At 35.4% G+C, this 22,934-nt stretch overlaps 1 protein-coding gene across 1 annotated transcript in view; it reads right to left on the reverse strand.

Moving 5' to 3' along the window:
- The window catches only part of sh3gl3a (SH3-domain GRB2-like 3a), a 69,988-nt gene extending 51,410 nt beyond the window's left edge, over positions 1 to 18,578 (reverse strand). Inside the window, exon 1 of the mRNA XM_056461029.1 lies at positions 18,373 to 18,578. Coding sequence (XP_056317004.1) covers positions 18,373 to 18,417 — 45 coding nt within the window. The 5' untranslated portion in view covers positions 18,418 to 18,578. The remainder of the gene's footprint in view (positions 1 to 18,372) is intronic.
- Between the last annotated feature and the right edge of the window lie 4,356 nt (positions 18,579 to 22,934).

Genomic DNA, 22,934 nt, shown 5'->3' on the forward strand with positions numbered 1-22,934 from the left:
ACCCTAACCTGCCTAGTTAACCTAACTGACCTAGTTAAGTCTTAAAATGTCACTTTAAGCTGTATAGAAGTGTCTTGAAAAATATCTAGTCAAATATTATTTACTGTCATCATGACAAAGATAAAATAAATCAGTTATTAGAGATGAGTTATTAAAACTATTATGATTAGAAATGTGTTGAAAAAAATCTTCTCTCCGTTAAACAGAAAATTGGGAAAAAAAATTAAACAGGGGGGCTCATAATTCAGGAGGGCTAATAATTCTGACTTTAACTGTATGTCCAATATACAGTACATATTAATCAGGTAACTAACATCTGACAATGCAACAGGCTTTACGCATATTACTGTAGATTTCCATGCCCTTTCATTAATAAAAAAATAAGGCTATTTTAAATTTGTATGTTCAAATAAAATGAAAAATAAAGAGACTAAATGTATCTCCTTAACTTGCCATGCTGACACGTGAAGAAACATCAACGACAGATTTACATACTAAGAGGTAATTGGACAGATCCTCGCAAGCGCAATGCGAAAGATAATCGGAAGCGTACAAGACAGAACTTGTTTTTGCTTTGTTGCAGTTGTTTTTATCACTAAACCAAGATTATTAATGCATATTCTGAAGAGGACAACGAGATGATTCGATATTTTACAGAGAACCGTAGCACCACTAATGTATACGTGTGTTTATATGTGTGTTTATATAAATCACTAATATTAACACACTTTTGGATTCCCATTGTTGCACATTCCAGCTGTTTTACTGGCTCTCAGACCAATATACAATAAAAAAGTCCAGATCTTATCTTCGCCATTGACGTAAATTTTATTGCGATTCAATTTAATATTGTTTATTGGCCCAGCTCTAGTGTGTGTGTGTGTTTAAACTAACACATTTATGCTTAAAATATCTATATATTTTGTGTGATATTCAAAGATGAATGCTTGCAAACATATTAAATACTTTCCGTTTTGATTACTTTTCATCTTAAAATGAATCAAAAGCCAAATTAAATCGACAAAACCTGCTTGAGTGAACAAGGAGCTTAGTAAAAAGTCAAACATCTGAGGACATCGAGGACTGAGTCACAGACTAAACGTTCTCTCAGAAGTGTAATTTCCTGCAGGGTTGCGGAGTAAAAATACAGTGGTTTGTGAAAGAGCTTCACAGCACGAGAGCTCTGACCTTTTTTCCTCTCCGGAGAATAAAGACAATGCCTTAGGATCAATGCAGCTGCTCTGACTGACGAGACCTCTTCCTTTACAGTAAAAACAACAACTAAACAATAAAATAACAACAACAAATGAGCGCTGCTTGTTCATGGGTGGAAACTATTTCCGATTCCTCATTTTCAAGAACCGATTCATCAGTGTGGTTTCAATAAAAGCTGCAGAAAAATCACCCCAGGCTCATTATATATACCCCTGGCTATATATTTATATTTATATATATATATATATATATTTATATTTATATATATATATATATATATATATATATATATATATATATATATATATATATATATATATATATATATATATATATATATATATATATATACACACATACATACATACAAATAAAACAACATGTAATTTATATATATATATATATATATATATATATATATATATATATATATATATATATATATATGCTGTATATTTAATATGCTATTATTTTAAATATTCCTCTGTTATTATGTCCTTTAAATATATAAATGCTAGTTACTTTACTGTCAATGAGGGAAAATAGTGGTATTGCAGATTTCAAAGAAAATATCTTGATATTAACATGGAAACATAAGCTTGACAACAAAGATCTAATCAATGTTGTAATAATGCCCTTAAATAACGCAGCTTGTAGTTTACAGCAAGCATCGAGTGTTCATTGAGATTGTGTTTGAGATTGTGTTGTCTGTCATATCTTTCGTCTGTTAGTATTTATTATTTTTTATGTAATTATACAGAATCCACAGGTGAAGGCGAGAGCTGTTTTGCAGAGAATAAAAGGCAGTGTTTTTTCTTTGTGTTGTGTCTTTTAGCTCACCGGTGTAAATATATTTATCATCCTAATGAATTGCCAGATTTCATGGTATTACAGAGTACATTACATTATTCCATTACCTACCTTCAGACCTTTTCATTGTTCAAGAATATCATAGTTCTGATGAGAAAGGTCACAAATCAACACTACAGTGTAAAGCAGATGAGTGAGTGCATTGAAAATACTATGAGTGTAAAACATCTAGGTTTATTTTGGGCCTTTCTTTCTTCTATCGCAACTATTTACCCAAGCGCAATATTTCCTGCGGTGTTCTGAGAGACACCGGTGAGCTAAAAGACACAACACACAGCAAAACACTGCCTTTTATTCTCTGCAAAACAGCTCTCGCATTCAACTGTGAATTCTGCATAATTACATAAACACTGCGTGGTGGTGGATCTGCACACAAGCTGTGCTTCAATGGCTAGGCACAAATGTATAATGCAAAAACATTATTACCAAGACAAAAACATCCCAGAAAAGGATTTGCAATGCTGATTACTTAAACGCAGCATGCTATTGGTGAGATAAAACACTCTTTTTTAGTGACCATGGTGTAAAGTGTAGGGCGAAGGTGCATGAAAAGCATGAGCCTCCTTTGTTAAAATGTACACTGATATTACTAGTGCAAAACTTTGTGTTCATTAGGCATTTCTTCAATGCCTCAAAAGCACATTCAATGCTTTTTGATGATCTCAAATTTCTCTTGCGCTTTCTCTTCTTGGGTAAATCCACAAGAGGGCGCAATATAACCTTCAAATAAAAATATCACAGTTTCATGTTATCAAGGTACTCTAAAATACAACCCAGGCTCATTATGGATATGTACCCAGGTCTACATTTGGGGACAGCGAAATACGTAACCAGATGTACTCTCACAGTTTTTGATTATGCAAGGCTGCTGTGTACGCTTTCTGATTATCTCAAATTTCTCTCGATCATCCTCTTCTTGAGTAAATCCACCAGAAGGTGCAATATATACTTCAGCTGACCAGGCCAAATTGCTGTCGACTGACTGGCTAACCCACCCACCCCTTCCCTAAACTTACTTTCAAAAGGAATCTAGAAAAATAAAAGCAGTAGCGGCCACGTGATTTTACCACGTAAAACTGGTAACAATGAAAAAGCCGTCTACAAGGAGGTAAGCAGTCAGCTGGTAGCGCTAAAAGGAACAAAAGCCATTGGAGCATCGTATCACCCCGTATTGTTCGTTTTACAAATGAAATACACAGACATACCTCTGGCTATATAATTCGCGCTCTCCAGAAATGTAGACAGGGTTACGTATCCACAATGAGCCTGTGTTGCAAAAATATTTTCTTTTTAATAAAGTCTGAGAAAAAAACAACAACTTTTTCCCCATCGAACACAATACAGGTTAAGAAACATTTAAAATATTTTGGCACAGTAAACATGTCAGGCTAAATAATTCAAATAAACCAATTGACTTCTGCTGTCTTTATTAGTTTCAAAAACGCAGATTTCTTTACATCCAAAAAAGGCATCTTTGGATATCTTTCTTTTCTTTGGATTTAAAGTAAAGCCGCTGCACAGTTCAGGTCTGTCGCATGCTTGGATGTTGGATTATAAGTGATTTGTTTCTTAAATGTTTCCTGAAGGATGGGCGGACCAGTAGCTTTTGATGTAGAGAGTACTTTTCTGCTGGACATACTGTTACCGTAAAACACTAAATAAATTAAAAAAAAACATACACATGCCGTAGGAATGGTATAACAAAAAAAATGTAGCAAGTTATAAACCCTTGACTTTTACAATAAGGGTGTCAAAATTAATTGTTTCTTTAATGCACCACGATGCAGACGCGAACAATTCGGTATCGGTTGAGTAATAATCATAACTGGTTATTATGTACTGACATCATTTATCACATATGCGTTATATGGCGGTAGCTTACTATGGCGAGGAGACTGTCAGTTATTAAAACGCTCCAACTACTTAAAGCAGATAACTGTGCACAATTCACTGCTTATTTCCAATCGTCCCAAGCCTAGTCAATTGCCATCCAAACATTTGCTCTTCTGTATTTGTCAATAGCCTGAATGGTTTTTAATATTTTAAGCAGATCCGCTGCTCAACAAAATCATCCCAATCAATCTAAAATGACCAGTTATTTTCAAATACAGTGGTCCAATTCATCTGGTAAAATTATACTCAGTATCGCATAAAAATAATATATCGCTATTCCAGTTTTTTTTTATATCGTGCAAGTCTACTGAGGACCTATTGAGATATATATATATATATATATATATATATATATATATATATATATATATATATAAAGATGTCCCCAATAGCAACAATTGTTATCCAAATAAGGCTTTACACTCACGGTGTTCCCAAACTTCCAAGCTGAAAACAAACCAGCAGTCAAAAACGGACTGTGGCCCATATAAGTGGTTTACATTCCACTGTGCGCTAGAATAACTCTAGTAGCGTCTGCTCTCAGCCATCTGCAGTAAAGCATTACTGTGCCAGCGGGCCGTGGGAGCACTCGCTAATGTGAGTAATAAACATAGATCAGCCTCGTCACAATGATGTTCCTCTACAGGAGTGGGTGCTGGGATCGATAGGACATAATCAATAATGAATGTGCCAGCAACTGAGCTGAAGACCGTGTAAACACATCTGTCGGTTAGTATTATTTCTGCTGTTTTAATGTCGATGTAAAGCACACACTCTCAGCATGTGTGTGTTCTTTGCTTTAATTTCACTGTTGGTTTCTGATTTTGTACTGAAACAAAATGTATTTAAGTACAACGTTTCAGTTTGGTGCACAATATTGCTTTCATGATGCAATACGCTTAAAGCAATGGCATTAAAAGGGTGTTTTTATGTTGTTATTACATCTAACACACATGATAAATGCTTAAAAAGTACATTTACAGTGCTTAACATAACTGAACATCAACATAATGAATATTTGTATTCATTTCTCACTGAATATAGCTCATATATTTGGGTGCATTTGAACAAAACAAATTAATAAACTGATATATTTATTAAAATATTAGTTTAGTCACTGAACATCTTTAGAAATAGAAAGATTAAGCATTTAATTTCATGCGAAATATTGAAAAGAATTGAAATATATATATTATTTAAATCAAAGGGGGCTAATAATTCTGACTTCATCTGTGTGTATATACATACATATTTATATATATACATATATATATATATATAATTTATAATATATAATATAATTTAAAGCAATATTCATTCATTCGTTGTCTTTTCGGCTCAGTCCCTTTATTAATCAGGGGTCACCACAATGGAATGAACCGCCAACTTATCCAGCACATGTTTTACGCAGCAGATGCCCTTCCAGCTGCAACCCATCTCTGGGAAACACTCACATGCTCTCCTTCACACACATACACTACGGGCAATTTTAGCTTACCCAATTTACCTATAGCGCATGTCTTTGGACTTGTGGGGGAAACCGGAGCACCCAGAGGAAACTTACGCAAACACGGGGAGAACATGCAAACTCCAAACAGAGACGCCAACTGACCCTGCCGAGGCTCAAACCAGCGACCTTCATGCTGTGAGGCGACAGCACTACCTACTGTGCCACCGCATCACCCTTAAAGCAATGTTTTTAGTAATTTTTAAATATTAGGAAAAAAATTTGGAAATTACCCATGGAAACTTTGATGTAATACAGCTTGGTATATTTACTTTCGGCCCACAGCCCTCAATCAAGTTTGGTTTTAGGCGCTTCACAAAAAAAAATTTGGGCACCCCTCATCTAAATTAGCAATTAAATATAAAGAAAAAAATGAATAAAAGTGTTAAAAATAGATAGGCATGGGCCAGTTTCAGATTCTGATGGTATGATAACCTTGGAATAAAATATTGCAGTTTCACGGTTTCTCGGTATTGTGATTACTGCTCTAAAATATATTCTTTTTAAATGTCTGGGTAAAACATTTGAACACAATATAATTTATTTTGAGGAACATTTAATATTTTTGGAGCAGTAAACACATCAAGCTAATTAATTCAAATGAATCACTGACTTCTGCTGTCTTCATTTATTTAAAAAACGGATTTCTTTACAATTTAAAACGGCATCTCTGGATATATTTTCAGCTGGAGATACTGTTGTTCAAAAAAACAAAATAAAAAGAAAAAAAGTAAATAAAAATCTCACACATACCTTAGGAATGGTACAGCAGAATATTTTGACGGTTTTAAAACCTTGACTTTTGCAAACTGCGGTATACCTTGAAAACGGTTATCGTCCCATGCCTAAAAATAGATAATGATGGATATTTCGGGCAATATTTTAACATTCCTTTTGCATGCCAAATTATCATGACTGGGCCATTGAAAAACATTTAGCAGAAGTGTTTTGGGTCTGATAAAAGTGCTAAAAACAATATATTTCGGGTAATATTTTAATGTTCCTTTTGTATGACAAAGAATCATGATTGGACCTTTTACAAACATTTAGCAGACGTTTTGGGTATGATTCTAGGAAACAGTATTTACATTACAGTATTTACAGTAATTTACAGTATCGAGAGACAACAACTAGATTTCTATTTCATCCATGTGTGAAAATCAGACTGAATGAGTTTAAGGAAAGCCAATAAAATCAACTGAGCTTCTCCCTTTTATTTCTAATTGTAAACAAAACCCCATGAGAATGAATAGGTATCTGTTATTCACCATAATCTCAAAAAGCAGTTTCTTTTTTTCTGCATAGCACTTGAAACAAGCATAAATAAATCAATTAAAAAAGACCTTTGCACTTACAGCAACTTATGCAAACAACATCATTTTGCATGTTTTACCAATAACTCACACTCTATCAATCATGCCTCTCCCTGATTCATGTTGAAATCTGGTTACTAATTTACTCTGATTTCATTGGAAAAATCCCTCCAAACACTACCTGCATTCGTTCCTGAAGAATTCAGATTTTCTGAGAAACAATCTGTAAAAGTGAAACTGACACCAGACAAATTCATTCACGCAGGGATCTGCTGAATACAGTGAGAACAGAGGAAAACAGGACAATATTACAGACAAGTTCTTGCCTGTCTGGTGCTTACCGGCTCAAAATCTGTTTTAACAATGGCATCAACTAATGACAACTAGTAAACTTTGTATTAGAGACTACTGGAGTGCAAGACAAAGCAGTTAAGATGAACATGAGTAATAACCAAAATATTATTCAATTAAGTTAAACATTCGATATCAACCCAAATGAGATTTACAATAATGCTTAGAGTCATAACTAAGGTGCTTACACCTCTAAACAGGTTAACACTAGGCTTGTGCCGGTATTCGGTAATGCGATAAATCACGGTAATGAATATGCACGATATTGTTATCGCGGGCACTTCAAAATACCGTGAAAAATTATAGATCCGAATTTATATTCTTAGAACGCGCCTTAGCTTATTTTCCATCAACCGCTTGAAGAAACACTGCGTATATGCTGCGCAGAACTGATGTGCACTCTGATGTAAACAATCCCCACATGTAGAAGCACTGTGTGCACGCCGCCACTGCCACCGCACTATAATCCAACCCAGGCTCATTCTGAGAACGTAGTCCCGGGGACGTTTCTGGAGACCGCGAGATACGTCCCGGGAGGTACGTATTTTTGCAGTTTTTGTTTTCGCGAATCCGCGAGAGGCCGCTGTGCGCGCTTTCTCCCGCGCCGTCCTCGCGTAAACCCGCTAGAGGCCGCTGTCGAACGACCTTCAGCCTGTCTGCCTGGACGACAGAATGATTGACCGTGCGACCGGCCAATCGGCTGACCCACCCTCCTCCTCTGTCCCTAAACCCAACCGTTGACGATTCACAAAAGCCGTCCAGAAAAAGAAAAGCCCTCGTCTGATTTTTACCACGTTTTCAGATTTTGAGTACATCCTCACCCTGTGACGAACTTGTTCTCTTCATTTTTTGGATTTTGTTTTCTTACCTGATTTCTGGAACCGCTCTTCCCCGGACTCGAACCCGGTCGTCGTCGTGGTCAGCCCCTCCCTGCGCCTCAAGTCCGCCAAAGTACACGAAGAGCTAACCGGACAAACTGGTTGCAGCGGGAAAGCCCTCCACACGGAGGCGAGCGGCCGGCCGGCAATCGCCGAAAGGAACGGCGTCACACCGCCCCGCAGCGTTCGCTTAAAAAATGAAATGCAGCCGGACGTACCCCCGGCTACGTATCTCGCGGTCTCCAGAAACGTCCCCGAGACTACGTTTTCAGAATGAGCCTGGGTTGCTATAATCCTCACACGAACAAGAAGCATGGCGGAAGGAGGAACGCTGCCGACAATTTATCCCCCTTCAGCTTATTTTCCATCAACCGCTTGAAGAAACACTGCGTATATGCTGCGCAGAACTGATGCGCATTCTGATATAAACAATCCCCGCATGTAGAAGCACTGTGTGCACGCAGGGCGCGCCGCCGCTGCCACCGCTCTCTAATCCTCACACGAAGAAGAAGCATGGCGGAAGGAGGAACGCTGCCGACAATTTATCCCCCTTCAAAAAAAAAGTCAGAGGTTTGGAAATATTTTGGGTTCCAAAAAAATTCAGAGGGATTGCTGATCGAAGACGGTTTCCCTTTGCACATTCACTTTGATATAATTGCTCAAGTTTACTTTTATATTGTGTATTGTTTTATTTATATTTATTTGCATTTAAATGTTTGAAGTACTTTTAGTTAATTAAAAAGTTATTAAAGTTACTAAGTTGACGAAACTGAAGTTTTTTGTGTTTTTTACCTGTTTCTCTAGTAAAATTACAATATCGTGATAATACCGTATACCGTGATAAAAGCTCAATCAATTAATCGCAGCATGAAAATGTGATACCGGCACATGCCTAGTTAACACTGAACAACATTGTTTATTCATGGCTTCATTGGTAGGCTTGGTGCAATAATCCATATATTGAGTAGAGCTGCATAATATATCGCGAAATTACTGTTATCATGATTAAAGTATATATAATATACGTATCGCAGACATGCATTACAAATCACATTTATTCTATGCATTGGTGGTTTTTGTAAATTTGACCAATCAGATGGGGCCTTACTATCTTTATCCCTAATTCCTGAGTAATTGTTGTTCTGCTATTGACTCGAGCGACTTAAAGGTGAACCCAAAGCTGAAAACAAATACCAATGGAAAGGAAAATGACAACAGCCAATCAGATTCAGAATACCTGCTAAGGTTTTCACTCATTCACATTGTTTTAAAGACTAATAGTTTGCACTTTGACACATTTTTTGTCAGAATTAGATATATAATAGTTAATAATAGTTTATTTCAATTTCATTAGTTAAATGACTTTAAAATGTTGCTAACAAAAATGGCATTTTTCTAGGGAAGTGTTACATTTTAAGAAATATTGTTATTGCAATACTAATGGAGCGGTTCAAAGACGCGTCAATCAGTCGATCCATCAGCGGATCGTACGTATGAAAGCTTGTAGACACGCTAGCTGATCAACACGACTTTGAAATGATCCATTGTTTGTGTATCTGTGAATCGATGACATATATATATATATATATATATATATATATATATATATATATATATATATCAAACTTTTCTGTAATCGTAGTAGTGTTGTGCGCTCTTTGTTCAACCCTTTAAGGTGACGTGCTGATAGACGTGCGTGATGCATGAGGCCAGCAAACACGGCGTAGCTTTCAGTTATGATGAACAGTTTCCATAATTATATTTTATTTATAGTTTTATTTATGTGTGGTTCTGCATACAACGACTTTATCTTGCTGGAGTTTATAGCCGTTTCACTTTACTTCAGGACGCATTAATGCCGCTCTGTAGGTCTGTTGAAGACATTCATAAATATTCCTAGCAAATCTGATAAATGTTGCAGACATCCTCGTTACATAATCACGCTAAATCACACTTCAGCAGCGTTTATTTGAGAGCGCACAAGAAAATCAGCACTTGAGCAGCGGATATTTTAGGGCGCGCAATAAGTTTTGTGCAAGAGCAGAGGAAGTTGGCGCTCGAGCACAGAGATTGACACGCTCGTAGGCTATTGCATGAATGCGATCTCGACTTGTAATACTGCGCTCACAATATTTGTCAATGAAATAATGCCACATGTAGCTGATAGATCTGTGTAAAATGCCCAACACAGTCTGCACAGCACAGTCACAGCTGGAACAAACCCTAGAGAAAAACACTGATATATATATATCGAGATAAATTCGAGATAAATTACCATCTGATAATTTTTCCATATTTTAATCTTATAATATTTTGTATTAGGTCTTTTGTTTTGTTTATTTCTGCACTGACACCTCAAAAGTAAGATCAACATTGATCTGCTTCCTGATATGACTATTGTCTCACTTCATCTGGTATTTCTCTCTATAATGTTGGCCTGTAATGCAGAATTCTAGCCAATTTTTTATATATATATAATTGTTTTTTTTTGTTTTTTTTTTTTGGGGGGGGGGGGGGGGGGGTTTCACCTTTAATTGATAGGACAGTAGAGAGTATTGACAGGAAAGTGTGGGGAGCAGAGAGAGGGGAAGGATCGGCATAGGACCACAAGGTGGGAATCGAACTCGGGTCGCCGTAATCACCAGAGTGTATGTGTCGACGCACTAAGCACTACACCACTGGCGCCGACAGCCAGCGTTTTTTTAATATAGATTGATAGATTCAATAAATAGATTTTAACAAAACTTGACAACTGAAATGAGGCTATGTATGAGAAAGTCTTACCTCTATGATTTATATTTGGTGATGATGTTTATGGGTGTCAAAATTAAAGTGCACCTCTTCGTTTCATTTCTCATCATCGTCAATTAAAATAATGATGTAATAAATAATATTATTGATTAAATAATAAATTAAAATAAGGACGCATGACAGCTGAGCAGAACCCGCGGGTCTCCGAAAAGTAAACCTTAAAACTCTGACCAGTGTGAGAAGAGTTTACTTGCATGTGACTTGTTTTAACTGTTTTGGTCCGTCTATGAACGTTGCTGTGTGAAAGCGAAACGCACCAAGAACAAAAATAAACATTGTAGCAATTTTAATCCCTGTTTCGGAACAAAACAATAGATCTACAGGTGTGAAAGTACCCTAAACTGAACATCGCTCAATTATAAGCAGAAGATGGACGTTTTTTAAAATTTCAGTACTGATTGGTACCAAACTTGATACTTTTGACAACCCTAATTGAAACCAAATTTTGTCCAATCAGACCAGACCTGCATTTCAGCCACCAATTTGGTTGCCTGTGCGCTGAATAAAAATTCAGTTTAAAGGAGTACTGTATGTAAACAACACCAGTGTGAATGCAAAATCTAGTAAAGCAACTGTAAACTATTCAAGCTTAGCCATGATTCAACTCATTTCACTATTGAAAGTGTGTGCCTAATGTTAGGGAAATTACTGTGATAAAATGAGTAGTGCGATGTGAATGCAACATGTCATGACTCGCTCTGTTTAGGGTAGTGTTTCCTTTTAATATGTCACTTTTTATGATAAAAGAAATACGTGTATTGCCTCAGGGTTTATAGAAATGTCACCAGCGCAAGTCTGAAATACTGCAGTATAGAGAGAAAAGCTTATTATGGCCCACTTTGGAAAATATCCGCTTTTTTATTCCTTCAAAACATGTGTGCCAATGAGCCATTATAATATTTTTTTAAAACACACAAACTGCAGATTTGCCGGTGGGCACAGCATGTGGTTCAAAAACAATACGACGGGAAACAAAAGGCCATGCTGATTAGGTAAGGCTGCATGTGTCCAAAATCCTTTTTCTGGTTTGTTTAGGTTATGACTGAGATAATGATCTAATTTGTGCAATAATGTGGCTTATCGAAAAATAGAGCATTTTAATAAACAGTAACAAACACTGACTAAAATTATTTGAGTGCTGATAATAAAAACATATAAAACAATACATTTTCGTTTCATATAGTTACCATTGTTGTGTGCAATTAATTACAAATTAACCACACTGTAAAAATAATCCGTAATTTTACGGTTTATTTCCGGCAGCTGGGGTACAAAGAAACGTAAAATAGCGGCCGTTAAATTACAGAAATGGACCCTAAAACAACAGATATTAAATTACAGAAATTTACCAGAAATGTAAATTATTATGTTATATAATGGTATATTTCTGTAATTTAGCAACCGTTATTTTACGTTTCGTTTATTTCCAGCACCCCAGCTGCCGGAAATAAATTGTAAAAATACAAATTTACTGTAAATAAATTACTTAGCTGCTATAAAAGAGGATTAATTAAAATTTTTAGGTAAATAAATGACTAATGTACTTGCCTTAATAAATTCTTGCTTGCATAAATCCTGAAAATTCTGTGTAAATCAGTTCAGAGAAGCTGAGTAACTGTATTTTTTTGTGATGCAAATATGTTTTGCAGAATAATTCTACTTTAAACTGAAGGTTACAATTATCAAGACAGCTGCACACGTTTAAGAGAAATGTAAATATATGAGGAAATACAGAAATGTAAATATATGATGAAATACGATGTCATTTCATATATATATATATATATATATATATATATATATATATATATATATATATATATATATATATATATATATATGAAATGCTCTTCCAGTTAACAAACACAGCAACTTTAAATACCGAAAATCCTCCGGGGAGGAAGATTTTAATGTGTTGAAATCACTGAAGAGCAATGGGAGATTGCCCTTGAGCAGACCCACAGATAATCGGTATGTGCAAGGCATGACCTCATACAATTTAACGTTAATACATCTCTTACATTGGTCCAAACAAAAACTTATTGAGATATTTCCAGAAGTGGACCCAGCACATAATCGGTGTGGGCTAGAACCAGCATCACAGGCTCAAATGTTTTGGAGCTGCCCAAAATTATTATCTTACTGGGAAAATATTTTTCTAACATTCTCAAAAATAGGTCAAAAGCCAATAGATCCAAATCCCCGTATCGCAGTTCTAGGCAGATTTTGATATAACTAAAAACTGTACAGAACAAAATGCAGATCAATTTGTCTGTCTATTAGCACAAAGGTTAATATTATTAAACTGGAAACGGAAAGCTGCTCCGACATACATCTAATGAGGGATGTAATGAAACATTTGAAACTGGAGAAAATCTGCCTAAAAAGGAAAAAGAACAAATTTTATAAAATCTGGCAACCTTTCATGGATTATTTTAAAAACATAAATTCTGCAAGAAGTAGTTTAATTGAAGAGGATTAGACTAATTTACATTAAAATAGAAGGTCAATATTTTTTTATTATTATTATTATTTGTGTTTATTTTATAATTATTTGTTTCCTTTTTGTCTTTTTATTTTTTTATTATTGTATTAATCTATCATCACTATACTTCTGTATGTATTGTTAGTATATTGCATGTTGCATGTATATTGCATGCTGATTGGACCAAATTTGTAAGTTGTTGTGTTTGAAAGTCTAAAAACAAAAAAGAGAAAAGAAATAGGATGTCATAACTTTGATACATTCTGTGTTTTGATACATATAGTTACGCTAAAATGTAAAAATTCTAATGGTTTAATTTCTATAATTTTTAGATTTATAGTGATTTTGTGAAGTTTCATAAACTAATTTCGAGAGGAGCACGTGATATGATTGAGCACGACTGGTCGCTTATCTGTAATCATTAATAATCCAATCAGAGCGATCCTAGTTTACTATAAATGGATAAATTTCTCACTACTGCTCTATCTTCGTTTGGAAGAATCCCCCCTTCCACCCCATCTCCTCCTTTTCCTCCCTTTTCTAAAGGGGGAGCACTCGAGACCTACCTGATCTCGGATCTCCTGATATGCTTATCGACCGGGCAGAACCCTGGGCTCAAATATCTCCGAGCTCAGGGTTCTCTCCCGGGACAGCATGAGAACCTGCTTTATACGCCAAGCATATCTAAGTGGGAACTCATGAAATGCAGTATAGATGCAAATAATGAAATTACTTTTCAGTAATTAGAAATGTAATTTAAATAAAATTAAATTTAATTATGTATTAATATCTTTAAGTAACTTACAACACTTATACTGACAGTTACAACAAAGAAATAGTACAATGAAAATATGTATCTAAATATATATATATATATATATATATATATATATATATAGAAACACCACAGAAGCACTATAAAATAACTTACAACACATTATAACTAGAGTAGCATTAAATTAGCAATTTACATCACTTAAACATTATAAATCTTACAAATAAAGCAAAAAGAAACTTAATTTTAGATGTGTAAATCCCTCATTTCAATTTTTTTGTGTGTGACAATCTACAGATTCTGGATTGAGTTGAGCTAATTTTTTATTTTATTAAATTTTTTTTAGTTGAGCTACTTATGCATAATGTTAGTTGACGGTTATGCAGATTGCGAAGCCTTATCCATTGCATTAATTTTGCTAGCCAGCGCTGTAAATTACAGGAATTAAATTGTGACCTCTATAATTTAACGTCTGCGGTTGAGGTAGCAAGATCCGATCTAATTATTAAAGCCCTAAACCACCTGCTGCCCAAGTTATTGCTAAACATTTATCAGGTAAAGAGCAGTCTGACAGCTCTCCATAACAAACACATCCTCCAGTGAAAGCGGATGCTAAACTCAGAATAGCTAAACAAAGAAGACTTCACATGCAGAAGTGAAAGTGCAAAACAAAGAGTCTGAATGCGTCTGTCTGCCTGCCAGCTGGTAAAATATGATGTCTTTGGCGAAACAGCAGGGCTTCGTATTTTGATGCGTCAGAAAAAAAATGGTATTTTAAATAATTGAAGTAGCAAGGGAACAGAAGATCTTTTCTTCTGTATTGTAGTTAGATACGCAGATGAACGCGAGATTGTACTCTTTAATGCAACAAGTTTCACAATAGAAGATCCAGTTATGACATTCGCAAGGTTGGAAAAACTGCATAAATCAATTATTTTTTGGATGAAATATTCAGAATATGAAAACAGTTGTTGTTTTAATTACATCTTTTTTGTCTTCCTAATAAAAAATATTATTAAATATATTATTAACATACAGTTATATTTTAAGAACATTAGATTTGCACTAAAAATTTGTCTATTTGTCTAATTTTTGTGCACATTTATCAGGATTTTTTTCATTCAGATACCTAAAACATGATATTATTGTTCAAATATAAATCATAATTTAAAAAAACATCTTATTTAAAATATACTGATTTAAAAAATCCACAAAACTGATAGTAAACATACAGAGATATACATTCACATAAGCAACTTAAAGAGATAGCAACTACTTAGTAGGTTTTAGGGAGTAAAAGTCAAACTTGTTTATCACAGATCTCCTGGTCACAAGTGGCATCGTATCAATTCTGTTATCTTAACCAAAAATGACATCATCATGCAACATGATGTAAACACAGTATAGTACATTAATTCACTTAAATAAATCTATCTAAACATTTATTTACACAAGAAATGTGTAAATATATGTTTTTGTACATTTATGTGGACTTTATTCATTCAGACACTTGTAAACGTTTGTATTTTAATTCTTAATTTTTTTTTCTTACTACGAATTGACGAAAAATGCAGTATAGTACATTTATTTACAAAAAATGTGCATGCAACATGTATTTCTTGTACATTTATCAGTATTTTCATAATTCAGACACCTGGAAACATCAGAATTTTAATTCTTTATGTTTTTTTCATTACTAGAAAATGGTCAAAAAAACAGAGTATAGTACATTTATTTTCAAAAATAAATCTATCTATACATTTATTTATAAAAAAATGCATGTGCAACATGTATTTTTGGTACATTTATTAGGATTTTATTCATTCAGACACCTGGAAACATTCATTCATTCATTCATTTTCTTTTCAGCTTAGTCCTTTTATTAATCTGGGGTCGCCACAGTGGAATGAACCGCCAATTTATCCAGCACATGTTTTACGCAGCAGATGCCCTTCCAGCTGCAACCCATCTCTGGGAAACATCCATATACACTCATTCACACTCATACACTATGGACAATTTATCCTACCCAGTTCACCTGCACCACGTCTTTGGACTGTGGGGGAAACCGGAGCACCTGGAGAAAACCCACGCGAACAGGGAGAACATGCAAAGTCCACACAGAAATGCCAACTGACCCAGTCGAGGCTCGAACCAGCGATCTTCTTGCTGTGAGGCGACAGCACTACCTACTGCGCCCCACCTGGAAACATTTGTATTTTAATTCTTATTGTTTTAACATTACTACATGTTGTGGAAAAACGCAGTAATGTTATAGTAGCCTACATTTGTTTTTTTTAAATGTGTGTGCACCATGTATTTTTGTACATTTATAAGGGTTTTATTTATTTATTATCTTTGTATTTTAATTCTTAATGTTTTTATCATTACTACAAATTGTCTAAAAATGCAGTATAGTACATTGCCGGCAGCTAGCTCTCACATGGTCACCCACTTAAGCTAAGCAGGGCTGCGCCCGGTCAGTACCTGGATGGGAGACCATATGGGAAAGCTAGGTTGCTGCCGGAAGTGGTGTTAGTGAGGCCAGCAGGGGGCGCTCAACCTGTGGTCTGTGTGGGTCCTAACGCCTCAGTGTAGTGAAGGGGACTCTATACTGCACAGTGAGCTCCTTCAGATGAGATGTTAAACTGAGGTCCTGACTCTCTGTGGTCGTGAAAAATCCCAGGATGTCCTTCGAAAAAGAGTAGTTGTTTAACCTTGGCATTGTGGCCAAATTTGCCCACTGTCCATTATGGCCTCCTAACCATCCCCATATCATAATTGGCTTCATCACTGTCTCCTCTCCACCAATCAGCTGGTGTGCAATATGGCTGTGGTCGCGTCTTCCAGGTTGCACACTGGTGGTGGATGAGGAGATTCCCACAATGTGTAAAGTGCTTTGAGTGTCAAGAAATGCGCTATATAAATCTAAGGAATTTTCATTATTATTTATTTACAAAAACCGTGTGTAACATGTTTTTTTGTATGTTTATCAGGATTATTTTCATTCAGACACTTGGAAACATTTGTATTTTAATGCTTAATGTTTTTTACCGTTACTACAATTGGTTGAAAAACGCAGTTTAGTACATTTATTTACAAAAAATATGTGTGCAACATGTATTTTCTACATTTATCATGATTTTATTCATTTAGACACCTGAAAACATTTGTATTTAAATTATTTTTTTTATCGTTACTACAAATTTGTCGAAAAACGCAGTATAGTAAATTGATTTACAAAAATGGGTGTGCAACATGTATTTTTTTTTTAATGTTTATCAGGATTTTATTCATTATAATTTGCATTTTAATTCTTATTGTTTTTATCGTTACTACAAATTGTCAAAAAAGCAGTATAGTACATTTATTTACATATAAAAACATTTATTTACAAGAAAAAAGTGTGTGCAAAGTATATTTTTGTACATTTATGAGGATTTTATTTAAAAAGACATCTGGAAACATTAGTATTTTAATTCTTAATGTTTCTATTATTACTACAAATGGTCAAAACACGCAGTATAGTACATTTATTTACAAAAACAAATGTGTCTACATTTTTTGAACATTTTCAGGATTTTATTCAGACAGACACCTGGAAACATTTGTATTTTAATGCTTAATATTTTTTACCGTTACCACATATTGTCAAAAAATGCTATATATTACATTTATTTACAAAAAAAAAGGTGTGTGTGAAACATTTTTTGTACGTTTATCATGATTTTGTTCATTCAGACACCTGGAAACGGGTGTATTTTAATTCTTAATTTTTTTACCGTTACCAAAAATGGTCAAAAATGCAGTATAGTACATTATTTACAAAATTAAATGTTTGTGCAACATTTTTTTGAACATTTATCAGGATTTTATCCATTAGCATTTGTATTTCAACTCTTAATGTTTATTTCGTGACCACAAATGGTCGAAACCGCAGTACAGTACATTTATTTACAAAAAAAAACAAACCTATTTATACATTTATTTACAAAAAAACGTGTGTGCAACAACGCGTAGTTGCGTCACGACGAACCCGAGATATATAAACAAAAGCGCTGATGGAAATGAAGCAAAGTTGATGGAAATACTCAGATGAGAAGTGAAGCGGCTCTGAAGCGGTTCAGCCGCTCTAACGGGCCTCTTAAAACACAATAGCCCAGCAGATCACTTCAGCCAACACAATACACGAGCTCTTTCTCAAAATCCAAGTGTTAAAAGCCTCAAAACTCGTATTTTAAAACATAAACAGCTCGACTCGGGCGTCTCCTTACCTGACTCGCTTTGTGCAGCTGCTTCTTAAACCCCGCCACAGACATCCTTTAAAACAAGCCGAAACACGAAATGAGGCGAAAAGAAAATGTTCGAGGAGTCAAAAATGCTGATATAATCCCTCAAAAGCGCATAAAACAGATGTATGAATCGCTTTCTGGTTATTTCACCGCCGCTGGGAGAAGATGGTCCTGCATTTCGCGGTGGGTTTTCTTCTTTCCTCACTGACAAGTGCTGCTGGTCGGTTATGTTTGTTTCGAGGATTGTGATTGGCGGAGAGCCGCGTACGTCACGGCAGCATCTCGGAGAACCCCTTCACCAAACACTGTGGATGTACATCTTTAGCCTTTAATGAGTGATGATTTATTCATATACCCGTTTTGTGTATTATGGTTTTTATTATTTATTTTTCTCCATTACATAATGTACGGTGTGTTTGTATTGTGTTTATTTTTCTTAATTAAAAAAATAATAACACTAGCTATCAAAGCTTTGGCAGAAACACGAGCAAGATCCTCTGGTAATGCGAGAGCTCGAACATCCATCCGGGAAACAGATGGCGACTCTCCGTAGCACTTTTTAGACCTTGGTCCAGAGTCCAGAGTGTCGTGTAAATGTTTGTGATTTTGTCAGGAGCACATTAGCAGGATGTAAGTGTGTGTGAAACTGTGATTTGGTGTGTGTTTGTGTAGAGTATCCACAGGGCATTTACAGAGTTCTCTGCTGCCCCCTGGCTGCCATTCGGGAGCACTACTAAAAGAACACGCTGTTCCTTCTGTGCAAATAAATCTATTGTTATGGTGTCCAGGCCATCAGTGAAAAACAGACAGTTAATCTCCTCCTTTAAGACAGTTACTTCACTATCTATCTATCTATCTATCTATCTATCTATCTATCTATCTATCTATCTATCTATCTATCTATCTGTCTGTCTGTCTGTCTGTCTGTCTGTCTGTCTGTCTGTCTGTCTGTCTGTCTGTCTGTCTGTCTGTCTGTCTGTCTGTCTGTCTGTCTGTCTATCTATCTATCTATCTATCTCTTTCTAATTCTATCTATCTATCTATCTATCTATCTATCTATCTATCTATCTATCTATCTATCTATCTATCTATCTATCTATCTATCTATCTATCTATCTATCTATCTATCTATCTATCTATCTATCTATCTATCTATCTATCTCTTTTTAATTCCATCTATCTATCTATCTATCTATCTATCTATCTATCTATCTATCTATCTATCTATCTATCTATCTATCTATCTGTCTGTCTGTCTGTCTGTCTGTCTGTCTGTCTGTCTGTCTGTCTGTCTGTCTGTCTGTCCGTCCGTCCGTCCGTCCGTCCGTCCGTCCGTCCGTCCGTCCATCCATCCATCCATCCATCTATCTATCTATCTATCTATCTACCTATCTATCTATCTACCTATCTCTTTCTAATTCTATCTATCTATCTATCTATCTATCTATCTATCTATCTATCTATCTATCTATCTATCTATCTATCTATCTATCTATCTATCTATCTATCTATCTATCTATCTATCTATCTATCTATCTATCTATCTATCTATCTATCTATCTATCTATCTATCTCTTTCTAATTCCATCTATCTATCTATCTATCTATCTATCTATCTATCTATCTATCTATCTATCTATCTATCTATCTATCTATCTATCTATCTATCTATCTATCTATCTATCTATCTATCTATCTATCTATCTATCTATCTCTTTCTAATTCCATCTATCTATCTATCTATCTATCTATCTATCTATCTATCTATCTATCTATCTATCTATCTATCTATCTATCTATCTATCTATCTATCTATCTATCTATCTATCTATCTATCTATCTATCTATCTATCTATCTATCTATCTATTTATGTCTGTCTGTCTGTCTGTCCGTCCGTCCGTCCGTCCATCCATCTTCCATCTACCATCTGTCCTTCATCCATCCCTCCATTCATCCATCCATCTATGCCTTTTCACCTATATCTTCATAAATTTGACCCTGGATCCCAAAACTACAGTCATAAGTTTACCTTTTGAAATTAAAGTTTATACTACACGTGAAAGCTGAATAAATAAGCCTTTAATGGGGGGTATACGCACAGCTAGTGTTTTTCAGCCAATGATAAACTTCCAGAGAATGTTTAATGTGACTATTTTCAATTTAACATGGTTGCTTTTACAGCATCAATGTTTTAATTAAAATACGATCATTTATTTAGACTTAAGCATTAGTTTAGGCAGAAAGTCCATTCAAAATATTCTGGTAAAATAAATGTTCCTATTTCAAAGAAATGGCGGGAAAAATGGAATGTAATGCAGTGCTTCTTGTCCGGTCTGAGACCCACTTCATATTGTATTTCAATCAGGCAGTGAAGATCATTGATTTTTAAAGAAATCAGATCTTAAACGTGCTGACTTGGTAATGCCAAGACAGTTCATCGGAAGCACTTGGGCTGGCTGACTGAAAATTAAAAGTCTGTGCGCATTTACCCTATTGATGTATGTTTTGTTGGGACAGAACAACAGTTGACCAAGATTCAGCTATTGGAAAATCTAATCACTGACAGAAATCACTGACAGATCTTTAAACTTCTCCAAATTCAATTCATTCCCATACATATTACTAATACAGTTTTTCTCAGTGGCTTTGGAGCATTTCTCACATCACTATTTACATTTGCACAACAGTTCATGCATTTCTCAAAACTATTAGTCATTTGTGCACATCATAGTAGCAGTTTCTCATTCCTTCCAACAAATTGCGAAAGCTTTTGGACATGCATCAATTGCTTTCATACAACTCTCTGCTGTTTTATAACATTATCATTTGCTTATGTCATGTCAGTCAAAATTAACTAAACTTGTGAATGCTGAATAGTCATTCCATATAAATCTAATAGTCCTCATTTCATTACTGGAGTCATTACATACAAAAATGTTGAACTAGTTGTCAAAATCTGTCAAGCTAATTTTATAAACCTTTTTAAATCTTTTTTTCCTGAAAAAGTCTTCTAAATTGAACAGTTTGATGAATGATTTACAGACCTGTGTATTCAATTCAATTCAATTCAATTCACCTTTATTTGTATAGCGCTTATACAATGCAGATTGTGTCAAAGCAGCTTCACATAAAAGGTCACAGTAAATAGGAACAGTGTAGTTCAGTTTGTAGTGTTTAAGTTCAGTTCAGTTTAGCTCAGTTCAGTGTGGTTTAATAATCACTACTGAGAGTCCAAATATTGAAGAGCAAATCCAACGATGCGCAGCTCTACAGATCCTGAACCATGCAAGCCAGTGGCGACAGCGGAGAGGGAAAAAAAACTTCACTAAAGGCGGAAGTGAAGAAAAAAAAACCTTGAGAGAAACCAGGCTCAGTTGGGCACGACCATTTTAATTTCTCCGCTGGCCAAACGTTTGTGCAGAGCTGCAGTCTCAGTGGCGGAGGCTGGAAGCTGGCCTCAGCGAAGACTCGTCTGTCTCTGGAGCGTCATAGGAAACAGTCTCATGTTCTCCACTCTTCCATGACCATCGCAGTAGTTGTTCAGGATTCGGCCAGGTCCAGGATATAGAAACCTTGGGATCATCTCGTCGTTGGTCTTGGATCGAATCAGTGACTCTGCATAGTCTGAGGGCCTCGGGAAGAGTATCCCCAGGTGGAAATGGAGAATAAAGAAAATAATTAGCGTAGCTGATGTTCACAGTGTATATCAGCAAGATGCATAACCTGTGTGGAAGCCCCCTAAGTGGTGCACTAAGTGTATGCTTTACTGAACAGATAGGTCTTTAGTCTAGTTTTGAATTGGGAGAGTGTGTCTGAGCCTCGGACGTTATCAGGAAGGCTATTCCAGAGTTTAGGAGCTATAAATGAGAAGGCTCGACCTCCTTTACTCGACTTTGCTATTCTAGGTACTACCAGAAGCCCTGAGTTTTGAGACCTTAAAGAGCGAGTTGGATTGTAGCGAGACAGAAGATTGGTTAGATAAGCAGGAGCTAGATTATTTAAAGCTTTATATGTAAGAAGCAATATTTTAAATTCAATACGAAACTTAACAGGCAGCCAGTGTAAGGAGGATAAAATTGGGGTGATGTGATCAAATTTTCTAGACCTGGTTAGAACTCTGGCAGCTGCATTTTGTACTAATTGAAGTTTGTTAATAGAGGATGCTGGGCAGCCAGCAAACAGAGCATTACAGTAGTCCAGCCTAGAAGTCATAAAAGCATGGACTAGCTTTTCTGCATCTGAGATGGATAGCATACTTCGTAACTTAGCTATATTTCTCAGATGAAAGAAAGCAGTTTTTGTGACATGGGAAATATGATTTTTAAAAGTTAAATTGCTGTCTAATATGACACCCAGATCTTTTATAGTAGAACTAACGCTAACTTTGTATCCCTCTAATTGTAGATCGAGTTGTGAGATCTGCTGTGTACAGGATTTAGGCCCAATAAGTAATAATTCTGTTTTGTCTGAGTTTAAGAGAAGATAATTGTTGGTCATCCAGTCTTTAACATCTTTAATACACTCAGTTAGCTTGGGCAGATTA

The sequence above is a fragment of the Danio aesculapii genome, chromosome 7 (genome assembly GCF_903798145.1).
Source record: "Danio aesculapii chromosome 7, fDanAes4.1, whole genome shotgun sequence".
NCBI lineage: Eukaryota > Metazoa > Chordata > Actinopteri > Cypriniformes > Danionidae > Danio > Danio aesculapii.